Source organism: Physeter macrocephalus, chromosome 18, assembly GCF_002837175.3.
Source record: "Physeter macrocephalus isolate SW-GA chromosome 18, ASM283717v5, whole genome shotgun sequence".
Classification (NCBI taxonomy): domain Eukaryota; kingdom Metazoa; phylum Chordata; class Mammalia; order Artiodactyla; family Physeteridae; genus Physeter; species Physeter macrocephalus.
Genome location: NC_041231.1, coordinates 42,343,302 through 42,357,121, shown reverse-complemented (window position 1 = coordinate 42,357,121; position 13,820 = coordinate 42,343,302). Strand labels below are relative to the sequence as shown.

General features: G+C 59.2%; 1 protein-coding gene across 5 annotated transcripts; it reads left to right on the top strand.

Moving 5' to 3' along the window:
• Positions 1-351: 351 nt before the first annotated feature.
• SEMA3B (semaphorin 3B) lies at positions 352-11,513 on the top strand. 5 transcript variants are annotated; one of them, XM_055079991.1, is made up of 18 exons: positions 352-401; positions 4,513-4,699; positions 5,393-5,550; positions 5,710-5,772; positions 6,180-6,299; positions 6,379-6,472; positions 6,676-6,795; positions 7,732-7,877; positions 7,974-8,085; positions 8,188-8,257; positions 8,337-8,481; positions 8,848-9,067; positions 9,319-9,410; positions 9,487-9,528; positions 9,766-9,923; positions 10,020-10,075; positions 10,168-10,307; positions 10,668-11,497. In XM_055079991.1, exons 2-18 carry the CDS (start codon positions 4,591-4,593, stop codon positions 11,067-11,069), a joined length of 2,247 nt encoding a protein of 748 aa, XP_054935966.1. In that variant the 5' UTR covers positions 352-401; positions 4,513-4,590; the 3' UTR covers positions 11,070-11,497. The 5 variants fall into 5 exon arrangements, with proteins under 5 accessions (XP_054935966.1, XP_023979701.1, XP_023979703.1 ...); XM_024123933.2 differs by lacking the exon at positions 352-401 and having other exon boundaries at positions 4,197-4,699; positions 10,668-11,513; XM_024123935.2 differs by lacking the exon at positions 352-401 and having other exon boundaries at positions 4,197-4,699; positions 8,340-8,481.
• The last annotated feature ends 2,307 nt before the right edge of the window (positions 11,514-13,820 follow it).

Here is a 13,820-nt window from a genome sequence, read left to right as displayed (position 1 = left end):
TGTATGTTAATGAGTACAGGGTGCCTCCGGAGTCTACTCTGCCGCATTCCTGCCACCTCCTCCCCCCCTCCCCCAGGCAATGGAGAAGGAGGGGAGAGGGAGGCCCCACCCCCAGGCCCCTCTCCCCCCGCCCCCCCTACTGGGCAACGAAGAAAACAGAAGTGAGTGAAGAGCTGTGATGTGGCTGGTGGGGGGGGCACCCCATCCCGGAGGGGCTGACCTCAGCCAGGGAGGAATGTGCAGGAGGCGGAGGGCAGGGGCGGAGCGGGTGGGGGTAGGGCCCCAGCTAGAGGCCCAGGGTTCTGAGCGGCCCCTCCCTCAGCCCCTCCACCTCAGCTCTGACTTGGCCCTCAGAAAGGAACGGGCAAGGAAGGAGGGGAGGAGCTCATCTTTCCACAAAGGTGGGCTGGGCGTCCTCGGGGAGCCTGGAAACCAGGTGGGAGGTGGATGAGGGAAATGCCAGAAAGACCCTTCCCGGGAGATCCCCTGGAGTGGGTAGCAGATTGTCAGGGAAGTTAGGCCTCAGTTGGGCTTTCCAGGGCCCACTTTCCACCACTTCCCTCCCCCCATGCCTAAGTCCTCAGGGTAGCACGTCCTAGTACCCACGTGACGGGAAGAGGGAAAGGTCGAGACTTTGGAGCCACCAGCCCTGATGGCTAAAGCAGGTGTGAGTGGGGAGCCAAGGCCCAACCCAGCCCAGGCTGGGCACCGGGAGTGTCGGCTGTAGCCTTCCTCAAATGGATGTCTCACCCCAGCCCAGTCGCACCACCCAGAGTCCAGGCAGGGTGCAAGGGGCAGGCCCAGCTGGCAATGAGGGCTGGGGAGCCAGGTGCTGGGACTTGGCACAATCCACTTATTTCCAGAAGGAAAAACCAAGGCCTTGGCAGGCTGTGCCACTGATAGGCAGCACCAGAGACCCAAGCTGCGTCCCCTGGTTTGTTCCGTTCTGTCGAGACCCAGGCCCAGGCTGCATGATTCCAGAATCCTTGGGGACTTCCAGAGCCCAGTGTGACCCACAGCCAGTGACCCTGCCCCTAGAGGGCTGCCTCCATAAGTTTCCTACCCAGGGTCTGCATACGCTGGGACCTGGGGCTGAGGAGCAGAAAGGAGACCTTGTGGGGATAGGGACAACTTGAGCTCCCACTCCTAGGGCTCTCCCTTCCTGCTCCAGGGAGGGGGACACATCTGGAAGTGGGAAGGCAATGCCAAGGGCTCAGGTGGGCCAGGAACAGCCCAGCCCCTTCGGCTGGGGGTTGAGTCCCAGGGGTCCTGGTCCCATTTTCCAGTATGGACACTGGGTTGGGGGTGGGGATGAAACAGAGGCTGGGACCTGGGCCTGAAGAACTAAAAGCAGTGGGGGCAAGTAGGGGGTACCGTGCAGTTGGGTAGGGACCTCAAAGGCACTTGCTGATCTTGGCTGCTTGGGTGGAAAATTGTAAACAGCCAAAGAATTTTGTTTGCTTGCATGAGGCCAGGGGATGCTGCCCAGGTCCAAGGCAAAAGAGCCTGGGAGGAGGGAGAGGCCACATCCTGGAAGCCCAGGAGCTCAGGCAGGGTTATGTCACCCCCACTCCCACTCCTGAAGGCCCCTGGTCCTCCCACTAACCCCCACCCTTCACCTGCCCACCACCCAGCCAGGCTGGGCCAGAAACACCAGGCCTGAGGTTCAGGAAAGAGGGGCATGGCCCCACCCTGGATGGGCACAGACACTTCTACTCCAGGGACTTGGCAGGAGATGGGCAGCGGAACCATGCATACTTGAAGTGCCCACATGGCCTCCCTCACAGACCCCTGAGGAGCTGCTGATAGCCTTGGGGAGGATGTAGGAGGATGCATTTTGAGGGGATTGAGGGGTGGAAGCCCACCCTCAAGCCCTGGTATGTTCACCCAGGTGGACCTGAGGGCCCCCCTTGACCATTGTCAACATTCAACCCCTCCAAGGAAGTAGCCCTGGCAGTACAAACAGGGTGTGTCCACCAGACTCACCTTTAGGCCAAGACCCCAGACCCTTCCCAACTGAGGCGCTGAGGTGTAGGAGCCCCATCCTATCCTTGAAGCCCCCCTGGGTACCTCACTCTGTGTTTGGTGGGGCAGTTCCTCCCACCTTCAACCTTGGAAGAAAGACTGGAGTTCATGGAGATGGCATAGAATGCCCCTCACCTCCCAGCAGAGACATGGGACCACCGGTCAGGATGGGTCTCTGGATGGTCCCACACCCTGCAGTGCAGAAGTGAGACTTGCAGCCTGCCTCCCTGCCCTGCCTGCCCCTCTGGCCCTCTTCTCCCACCCCAGACTGGCTGTCATCAAAGCCACTGCCATCCAGGTGGCAGAGTACTAAGTGGCCCAAGCCCTAAGGAAGGACTGGGACAGGGTCTTGGGGGCCCATCAAACCTCCACTTGAGAACCCCCTCTCCGACCTCTGATCCTGACCAGCCCTTCCCAGCTGGCTCCTGGGGATTGAGGTGGCAGCTGAGCCCCTCATTACCCACCTCCAGCTCCCCAGCTATGGAGGGACAAGTGAAGAAACAGTCCCTGGGGGTGCCCCGTCTGACCAATCCCTCTGCCAGAGCTGCCTGGGGTTAGGGGGTCTCTATTGCTTCTTAATTATTTGCCTTGACTGCCGGCCCCACTTCCAGGACCGCTGCGTGGGGCATCCTGTTGCTCTGAAGCCCTACGGGGGAGGGGTCGGCCCTACCGGCCCCTCCCTTGTGCCCGCTCCACTCTGGCCACCAACTCCAGCCGGTCCGGCTGCCTGCCCAGTCACCCGATCCGCCCCGTAAACTTGACGGCGGGGCGCGGCTGGCTTGGTGGGGGCGGGGGCTGCTCCTTAAAGGAGCCGTCACAGGGTGCCCTGGGGCCCCTCGGCTTCTCCCCTTCTGCAGGGTGAGAAGGGGCCAGGGCGAGGAGCCGCTGATGCCGGAGCTCTCGGTGGAGTGTGGGAAGGCAACCTGGTGTTTTGTGACGTCGCAGACCTCACGGGCCTAGAAGAGGCAGCGGGCGGCAAGTGTCAGTGGAAGGAAGGAGGGAGGTGGGAGTCCTCGGGTGGGAGGGGTCTGGAAGCGGCAGAGCTAGGCGGGGGTTTGGGGAGAGCAGTCTGGAACGTGCCCCGACAGCTGTGCCCCTTGCTTGAATGCACCCCAGGACCTAGCCCCACGCCAGGGCTACTGTGCCCGGCACCTGCCCAGCCAACTTCTGGGAAGGAGGGTGGGCATTGCAGCCAGAGCCTGGCCCCATCTGAGAGGTCCAGGGAAGGGCTCTGGCTCAGAGAAGTGGAGGGTCTCAAAGACGGGGAAACCCTGAGGGCGAAGACGGGATGGAGAGGCTCAGGGAGACTCTGGAGGCTGGAGAGGGAAGGGCAGCTCACCCGAGCTGGGGGTGAGAATCTGCTTCAGGCCCTTGGCTCTCCCCAGTTGATTCCTCTTGGGTCTGAAGTCTGAGCTCACAGAATTTGTGTGTGACCAGCCCCTCCCACCCTCTGGGGTGGGGAGAGAGAGGTCAAGCACAAAGCTGGGGCTGCTGGATCCAAGTGGGAGCAGCTCCCAAATCAGAAACTGAGGCGTCTGCCCAGCCCTGGGTCTCCCTGCTGCACTTCTCCCTCTGAGAATTGGGTTTCCGGAGTGTCTCAGAGTTGAAGGCAGTGACTGACGCTGCAGTTATAATTTGCTCACCTGCATGTCCAGAGAGGCTCATACACTTGTACACAAACACATACACACATGTGCAACACAAACATGTATGTACTTACAAAGTGTACACACCCCTAGACATGTACACACTGTGTAGACATGCATACAATGCCGTGTGTGCACACATGCATGTCACACCTACGTGTGTAATACAACACACATGCCACATGGTTTCAGAGATATGTACACATATGCCTGCATGCACACCACACACACACATACACACTGCGGAATACAGATACACAAAGGGATCCTTAGAAGCACATTCACACTCACACACACCCACACCATTGGCTCCATCTCCAAATGTGCTTCTGTTCCTCTGTGGGCCCGTGGGTGCACAGCTACCTCCAGAGGCCTGACCCCCTCCTGTTACCCTCACGCCCATGACTGTCTTGTTTTGCTCATTTCACTTGGCACCACTGCAATGACTGCACCAATCTGAGTCCTTGTTGGTACTCTGCCCCCTCCTGCAGGAGGACCTTGTCTGTGTGCCCCACTGCCCCCAGCCCCAGTCCCAGGCTGGCATGACTTAGGCACGCAGAGTTTGTGAATTAATGCCTGTGAGTGTGTGTACAGGAGGGCGGGTTACTGGGGAGGGTGACGTGGTGGGGAAGGCGCCTGCCAGTATGGGGTTGACCCCGATGGTGTGCCCAGCGTGGGTGTGTCTGTGATTGTGGCCAGGCAGGGCACCCTCCAAGGGAGAGGAGGGCTTGCAAGTGGAATGCGACCCCCCAGCCTCTTTCCCCTAGGGGCTGTAATCTGATCCCTGGGGACTCCCCCCAGCCTCCCTCCCTCGCTCTCGCTGCAGCTCCTTCTCTTCCAGATCCCGGGGCAGAGTCCAGGGTGGCTCAAGGCTCCTCCACACACGCCCGCTGAACCCTGAGCTCCCTGAGCTGCAGGGATGGGGCGGGCTGAGGCCGCCGCCATGATCCCAGGCCTGGCTCTGCTCTGGGTGGCAGTGCTGGGGGGTGCTGCCCCCAGCACGCCACGCCTTCGCCTCTCCTTCCAAGGTAGGTGAACCTGGCAGGCGGGAGGGCCCACCTCAGGGTGGGCAGGAAAGGGGCCCAGTGTGGGTAGGGGGCATTGTGTTTGCTGTTGCACTGTGTGTGTGCCACCGGCTGGGTTGGATCTGGGGGCACGCTCAGGCCATCTCCAATTAACCCTTTCCTGGCCTCAGTCCCCAAGCTCTCTGCCCACATTCTCCTCATGCTTTCCCAGGAAGCATGGCAACAGATCCTGCCTCTGTTCCATCCCCTGCTCCCAGGGAAGTTGAGGTGTGGGGACCATTAGAGCCCCCTTCCCACACCCGCTACACAGGGTGGTTACTAGGCAGTGGTATCATACTGAACCTAGGCTGGTGGCAGAGAACCCTCAGCCTGACTTTGGGGTTGGGGTTCTGGCTGTCCCAACATGCAGGCCTACCCCAGAACCCTTGCCTCCCCGTGTGCTCGCCTGGAGACACTACTTGTCTGAGGTTGCCCTAGAAGCTCCACCTGCTTCCCCCATGGGGGCAGGGGTGGGCTGCACTTCCACCCTGGAAGCTCTGCCCCTGGGTGGGCCTGTCCCCCTGAGTGTAAACTCACACGCATGTGTGTGGGCCAGGTCACATGTACAACCTTGGCCTGTGAGAGAGACAACAGGCAGGGCCTGGGAGAAGCTTCTAGCATGACTGGCAAATCCTCAGTGGTGTCCCCACCCCACAGAGCTCCAGGCCCAGCATGGTCTCCGGACCTTCAGGCTGGAGAGGACCTGCTGCTACGAAGCTTTGCTGCTGGATGAGGAGCGTGGGCGCCTGTTTGTGGGCGCCGAGAACCATGTGGCCTCCCTCAGCCTGGACAACATTAGCAAGCGGGCCAAGAAGGTGCCATGGACCCCCAGCCTCAGCACTGCCCCGGGAAAGAGATCTGGGACCCCACTCCAGGCTTCCTGGAGGATGGGCCCCCTGAGTGGACGACACCCTCAGCATAGAGAACATCCCGAGTCCCTGACCTGTGTTCTCCCTCCCCCACCCTCCCCATAGCTGGCCTGGCCGGCCCCTGTGGAATGGCGAGAGGAGTGCAACTGGGCAGGGAAGGACATTGGCGTGAGTGTTGGCTGCCTGGGTGGGAGTGGGGAGGGTCAGCCCCTCACTCTAGAGATGCGCAGTGCTAAAACAGAGGCCTGCCTGTTCTGGCTATGATGGGGGCAGGAGGGTTGAGGCGGCTGAAGTCCAGAGGTAGTGAGTCAGGGTGGGGGCTATGTGGTTCTTCTTGGAGGCCTCTGCGTCACGGGGGGCAATGCAGGCATGCTTCCCGATGAACCCATTCTGGTGAGAGGTGAGCCGGGCTGGTCACCAAGGGCACCTGAGTCCCTAGAGCCCATGTTAGTACTTGCCTGGGCTAATGCAGAAAAGAAGAAGGGGTGGGAGTGCCACTGGTGAGCTGGGAGCCCTTAAGGCCACCTCCCTGGGGGAGGCCTCATTGTTCCTGCCCCTGCCCGCGCGCGTGCTAGACTGAGTGCATGAACTTCGTGAAGTTGCTGCATGCCTACAACCGCACCCACTTGCTGGCCTGTGGCACAGGGGCCTTCCACCCAACCTGTGCATTTGTGGAGGTGGGCCAGCGGCTGGAGGTAAGGCCAGGTCTGGTCAGGGAGGGAGGTTGGGAGGGTAAGGAAGGGACTACAGTAACAACTCCCCCCTGCCTCCCAGGAGCCCATGCTCCGGCTGGACCTTCGAAGGCTAGAGGATGGCAAGGGCAAGAGTCCTTATGACCCCAGGCATCGGGCTGCCTCCGTGCTGGTGGGTGAGTCCAAAGGCTGGGGCCCCAAGAGAGCTCCTGGAACCCCTTAGAGACTCTAGCATCTCACAAAGTCCCAAGACCCTCCCTAGAGCCCCAGGGATCCCCCATAGCCTCACTGACTCCCCAAGAGCCCCCAGAGCTCCATAGTGCCCCCAACCCACCACAAGAGCCTTTGGTTTCACTAAGCAGCCTTGCCATGTCTACAGGGGAAGAGTTGTACTCGGGAGTAGCCGCAGACCTCATGGGCCGGGACTTTACCATCTTCCGCAGCTTGGGTCAGCGTCCAAGTCTCCGAACGGAACCACACGATTCCCGCTGGCTCAACGGTGAAAGACTGGTGGGACTGTTGGGAGGGGGCCCTCATCTCCAACAGAGCAGGTGTTGGGTAAGGCCCGTAAAGGGAGTGAGCAATGAGTGCTCACCAGGTAGCTACCCTGGGTCAAGCCCTGCATTAGGCACTGGGTTGCAGGGCGGACAGGATAGGTATGGCCCGTGCCCTCTTTGAGTTCACAGACCTCAGAACGAATACACAATAAGATAAGTTCCAATGGCCAGGAGATATAATGAGAGAATGCAGAGGAAGGGAAAAGGAGACTAGGCATCGGTGGTGGTGGTGGTGGGAGGGTTGGGAAAAGGAAGCCACCCTGCTGAGAAAAGGTATGCGCTAATGCCCAAAACACAGCAGGATTGCGGGAAGAGCATAAGAGCAGTCCAAGCAGAGGGAATAATTAGTGCAAAGATCCTGGGGGCAGGAACAAGCCAAGGAAAAGACTCATGAAGGGAGCAATGATAAGGGGTCTGGACTGTCAGCAAAGGGTAGGGCCAGGGTAGATTATTCTAAGAGTGATGAGACCCAGCAGACTATTTGAAGCAGGAGTGGGGGCATCTACTTCCTGTGAGAGGAAGATTCATGAGTGAAGGTAAAACCAGATACCCCATATCCCTCCTTTCTTGGCCCACTGGCATAGAGAACTGCCAGGGGAAAGGCGAGAGGCCCACCACTGGCCAGGGTCTGCCTGCCTGTGGGCCCAGGTAGCCATGGTCTCTGCTGCCCTCTCGTGGCTTTTTCTTGACTCGCAGGCCCTCTTCCTTTCGATTGTGTCCTCCGGGAGTACCATCTGAACTTGGTCCCAGAGGCTGGGTGGTCAGCTGCTGCCCTGAGGGCTTCTGCCAGCACGAAAGGAAGCGGAGGCAGTGCCTGGGCCTCCTAGCAGGGGGCAGGGCCAGGACCTTGCTGACCCCACGCCTCCTGCTGTGGTCAGAGCCCAAGTTCGTCAAGGTCTTTTGGATCCCCGAGAGTGAGAACCCGGACGACGACAAGATCTACTTCTTCTTCCGTGAGACAGCAGTGGAGGCCACGCCGGCCCTGGGACGCCTGTCTGTGTCCCGCGTTGGCCAGATCTGCAGGGTGAGGAGTCCCTGGGCCACATTCGGTGATCCTGCCACCGCCCCCTTTGCCTGTCTGTCGGGGCCTCGCCCTCATCCCCTCCTACTGACCCCGCAGAACGACGTGGGTGGCCAGCGCAGCCTGGTCAACAAGTGGACTACGTTCCTGAAAGCACGGCTGGTGTGCTCAGTGCCCGGTGCTGAGGGCGATACGAACTTTGACCATCTCCGTAAGTGCCAGGAGTGGAGGATGGGGTGTGGGGAGGGGACGCAGGGGCGCAGACCCTGAGCCTGGCTGGGCACCCTCCCCCAACTTGGTCCCTTCCCTGCAGAGGACGTGTTCCTGCTGTCCTCGCGGGATCGCTGGACCCCGCTGCTCTATGCTGTCTTCTCCACGACCAGGTGAGGTGTGGGAGGTAGTGGGGCAAGGCTGGCTAGGCCCCACTTGAGCCCCTTACTCCACTTACATCTTCACCTGCAGCAGCATCTTCCAGGGCTCCGCAGTGTGCGTGTACAGCATGAATGATGTGCGCCGGGCCTTCCTGGGACCCTTTGCACACAAGGAGGGGCCCGTGCACCAGTGGGTGTCCTACCAGGGCCGTGTCCCCTACCCCCGACCTGGCATGGTGCGTAGCCCAGGGACTCCCACCACAACCCACTTAAAGCTTCAGGGGTGGAGAACTTGGCCTGGGGTTTTCTTGGTGAATGTTGTGTCTTCTTTTTTTTTATGGGTGGGAAAACATCATCTTCATTAGACAGGGCTCCTCAGGGGAAGGCCATGTTTCCCCCTCAGACCCCCAAAGGCAAGGCTGGAGTTCCTCTCTCAGATTCCCAGGGCAGAGCTCTGTCCAACACCCACCCCCTGTGTGCGTGCGCGTGCACGCACGCACACACGCTCACACATGCTCCAGGTTCCGGGAGGTGTCCTGTGGAGGGCTGCCCACCAGGCCTTCATATCCACATCCTTGTCATGCCTCCTTCCCACCCCCCAGTGCCCCAGCAAGACCTTTGGCACCTTCAGTTCCACCAAGGACTTTCCTGATGATGTCATCCAGTTTGCCCGGAATCACCCTCTCATGTACAATGCGGTCCTGCCCATGGGGGGGCGCCCCCTCTTCCAACAAGTGGGTGCCGGGTACACCTTCACCCAGATCACTGCGGACCGTGTAGCAGCTGTTGACGGATACTACGACGTCCTCTTCATTGGCACAGGTCAGGGTCCTGCCATGACCACCCACAAGACCCAGCCCAGGCTCTTTGGCCTGTTAGTGGAAGCTCCCCCTGTTCAGTCCCATCTCCATATTTTTCCGGGGGCTATGCCCCCATCTCCTTCTGGATGCTGCTCTGATTGCTCCAACCCACATTCTTTACCATGCAGAGGGTGGAGGCCTCAGAGGTGAGGAGACCCCTGGCCCTGGCTGTCAGGGAACACAAGGAGTCACTCACCCTTCTCATCCCTGCAGATGCTGGCACCGTGCTGAAGGTGATCTCCGTCCCCAAGGGTGGCCGGCCTAATGCTGAGGGGCTGCTCTTGGAGGAGCTGCACATGTTTGAGGTGAGGCCTAGCCCCCATTGCCTGGGGTACCCCCACCCCACGGAGCCCTGATCCCAGCACCCCTCCTCCCTCTCAGGACTCAGCTGCTGTCACCAGCATGCAAATCTCCTCCAAGAGGGTAAGTGACCAGAAGGCTTGAGGGTGGAATGGACCCAGCCTGTTCCCAGGTTCCCCCACCCCCATTCTTCTCTTGGTAATTACAAGCCCCGGTTTCGAGTACAGGCTCTGCCCTCACTAGACTGTGGGACCTGAGACCTCAGTGTTCCCTTTTGTCAAATGGGGGAAGGGATCCCTGACCTATGGGAGGCGGGCACGGGGCCACCCTCGGTCAGCCTGGAGCCCCTTGTACCCCTAGCACCAACTGTACGTAGCCTCTCGGAGCGGGGTGGCCCAGATCCCGTTGCACCGCTGCGCTGCCCACGGCCGCGCCTGTGCCGAATGCTGTCTGGCACGTGACCCTTACTGTGCCTGGGATGGGGCCGCGTGCACGCGCTTCCAGCCCAGTGCCAAGAGGTGGGTAGGATCAGGGGCGGGCTGCCTGGAGGGAGTCTTTATCCGCCCCTGGCTAAAAGAAGGGCTCACGGAGGCTCTAATGTCCCCCCTCCCCAGGAGGTTCCGACGGCAGGATGTAAGGAACGGCGACCCCAGCACACTGTGCACCGGGGGTGAGTGTCCCAGCTGCTCCCACCCCCCAACCCTTAAAGACTGCCCCACCCTGCCCTGCCTTGTCTGAATCTGACATTCCCTTTGCCCCCAGACTCATCCCATCCTGCGCTGCTGGAGCGGAAGGTGTTCGGTGTGGAGGGAGGTAGCGCCTTCCTGGAGTGTGAGCCCCGCTCGCTGCAGGCGCGCGTGGAGTGGACCTTCCAGCGCGCGGGGGAGGCGGCCTACACTCAGGTGAGCCTCCCCCAACTCCCCTCCCAACCAGGCCCTTGTTCCGACTCCTACGTCCAGGAAGTGCCCGCCCTGATTAATGAGGCCCTTGGCCTGCTCCGCACATCTAGATGCGATCCAGCTCCGCCCAGTGAGTCTCCGCCCAACCAGACTCCTAACGCCCAGTTTGGCCCCTTGCTTGCACTCCGCATCCTGGTGAGGCCCCATTCCTCTAACTAGGTTCCTGACGCCCGCGCCCCAGCCCAGTCCGAAGGAAGCCCCGCCCTTGCCCCGCCCACTTAGGGGGTCTCTAACGCGCCCCCACGTTCAGGCGAGCCCCGCCCCGTTCCCTAACGTCCCGCCTCACGCTGATCCGGCCCGCAGGTTCCCGCAGAGGAGCGAGCCGAACGTACGACGCGCGGCCTGCTGCTTCGCTGGTTGCGGCGTGGGGACTCAGGCGTGTACCTGTGCGCAGCCGTGGAGCAGGGCTTTTCGCAGCCAATGCGTCGGCTGGTGCTGCACGTGCTGAGCGCTGCGCAGGCTGAAAGGCTGGCCCGGACCGAGGAGGCTGCGCCCGTCGCGCCGTCGGGCCCCAAGCTCTGGTACCGGGACTTCCTGCAGCTGGTGGAGCCGGGCGGCGGTGGTACGAAGTCCCTGCGAATGTGTCGTCCGCAGCCCGCGCCGCGCCCACCGCCTCCCGAGTCGCGGAGGAAGGGCCGCAACCGGAGGACACACGCCCCAGAACCGCGTGCTGAGCGGGGGCCGCGCAGCGCAGCGCACTGGTGACTTGGCCGTCCCCACGCTGGGGACTGGGGAGGTGGCAGCAGCAGGGAGAGGGGGCGGTCAGACCCTGGGAAGCAGCTAGGGCGCTGGCACACAGCGGTTCCTGGTGGAGGGAAGACACCGACCCGACAGGCCCTGGCCAAGAGGCAGCCATGCCGGCTTATTTATTAACAGAGAATAATCCTTGAATGTAACCCCGATAGGGGCGGCCCAGGCTGTGCACAGGGTCCAGCTGGTCAGGAGGAGGCAGAGAAGCAGGGTCCCCGAGCAACGACCTGGTTGGGGGAGGTGCCCAGAATGCCCACCCTGGCGGAAGGGCCACCTCTTTGGGCAGTGAGCAGAAAGCTGTGAACAGGCTGGGGTGGGGTGGGGTGGGGGTGGGGCAGGCCGACTGTACTAATGCAATAAACATGTTATCAGCTGAAGCTGGAACGGCCCCATCCGACAGCCGCTGGTCTTAGTGTTACTGACCCAGGTTCTTGGACTGTTTAATCAATAGAAATTGGTAAGAGGCCAGATGAGAAATTCGGTCAAGGCTTTATTGGGGCTCATGCTGCAGAACAAGGGAGTGAAAATAAGAAACAGGAGCCAAACAAGCAACAGGTGCCCTTGCTTGCTTGCTGGGGGAACAAGGGTTTGGGGGAGGGTGGCTCCGAGCTGTTTCCTTACATGGGGTGAGAGTAGGGGCACATCCATGGGTCAGGCCAGAGGAGTGGCTTAGGTGGTCTGCCCACCGCCTTCGTGGTGTTGTGGGGAGGAATCCTGAGGAGTCCCCTGCTTTTGCTCCCAACACCTCAGGAGTGGCAGTTGGGTTTTTGGTTTTTTTGCATCCTGCTCATAATTTGCCCCAGTTGCAGGTGTGTGTGGTTATTTTTAGTCCCTTATGGTTTCTTTGTATTCTGTTGCTCCAGGAGATGTTTGTCCAGGTGTAAGCACTGCAGCAAAGGGTCCCAGGTCCCTGCCTGTCTCATTCGCCACTGAGGGATTCTACACCCTTTATTTTTAAGGATTAAGGGACCGAAGGTCTCTTCTTCTGAAATGTCTTCCTGCTGGACAGGGGCTGCAGATCCTAACCTACCCTAGAGGTATAGAAGTCCCTTGCTGACTGTTTTAGGGACCTGGGTTACCCTTGGCTGGAATGGGTTGAAATCCTAGAGCCATCATGAGCCTTCCTTGAAACTGCTGAAGCCTAGAAAACACAAACTTAACCAAAAGCTTAAGCAGACAAGGGCCCAAAAGAAGAAGAACAAGAATAGCCACAAGAGAGCCTAGAAAGGGAAGGAATCAGGTTAACTTTGGGAGGGCTTCCCTAACTGCTGACCAGACAACGGAGGCGATATCACCGCTGCCAAAATTGTGAAGCCATTCTGCTTGGGTGTATATTTCTTTAATATTAACTTCTGTCTGTCCTGTGACATTGATTTCGGTGCAGCAGGAAGTAATAGTTATCCCACAGATTCTGCCTTGTTCTGTCAGAAGGTAATCAAGAGCTAGATGATTATCAAGAGCTACATTAACCAAAGTAACGAGAGGTCTTAAGTCCTGTTAAGGCTTGCCCTGTCTGTTTTATCGCATAACCAAGCTGTCTGGTGAGGTTTCTCAGTGTTGCTTCATGATAAGGGAAGCCTCCCCATGGAGCTGCCAGTCCTGTGGGCAGCCCTGCCCCTGCTAAGATCGTTGGTAGTGTCTCCGGGTTTGGTGGTGAGCTAGAGTGGTGCTGCTAGAGATCACAGTCCCTCTCAGCCCTGTAGTCCCTAGCGTGCACTCTCCTGTGAAGTGGACATTATCAGTGCAGTTATGGGCCATAGCTTGGGTGGAAAAGGACAGGGTCTGGCCATAATTTTCTAACTTCTGAGGGTTTGGATGTGCACAGAGGAAAACAAACCGTTCAGGGGTGCAGGCCTGAATGTCTGTCTCACAGCGGTTAAGATTGGATAGTCCTTGAAGGACATAGCTGTTGCGACTACCTGTTCACCTAGGGGAGGACAGCAAACAGTTGTCGGTAATGTAGGTCATAGGATGTGACAAGAATCTCTCTCTCTCTTTTATTTATTTTTTGGCTGTGTTGGGATGTCAGTTCCCCGACCAGATATTGAACCCGGGCCACAGCAGTGAAAGCCTGGAATCCTAACCACTAGGCCACCAGAGAACTCCTGCCAAGCTCTCGTTAGTGCAGTTAGCTCAGCATTGTGGGCCGATGTCTGTGGTGGCAGGGCCTTGGTTTCTATGACTTCATCTAGACCAAGTATGGCATGCCCTGCCTTCCGAGTTCCCATCTCTATAACACCGCTCCCGTCAGTAAACCATTTAACCTGAGTGCTGTCAAGAGGTTCATCTAGAAGATCAGACCTGCTGGAGTAAGTTTGTTCTGTGATCTCTATACAGTGATGCAGTAAGTCTCTACTCTGACAGCTGGAAGGAGGGTTGCCGGGTTCAGGGTTTGGCCCACCTTTATGTCAGGGGTGTCCATGAGGAGAGCCTGATATCTTGTCAGTCTTCCTCCAGTCAACCAATGATGTCCTCTGACGTCCAGCACAGATTGTACTTGATGAAGGGTTAATACATCTAAGTGTTGTCCCAGGTTGAGCTTGGAAGCCTCATTAACTATGAGGCCTGTGGCTGGTATTGCCCGCAGGTAGCTGGGCCATCCCAGGGTTATTGAGTCCAGTTGTTTTGAAAAGTAAGCCACTGGTCTCTGATCTGGTCCCACATGTGATGCCAGCTTTTGGGTCAGGACTCGTCGCGCTATCCCTG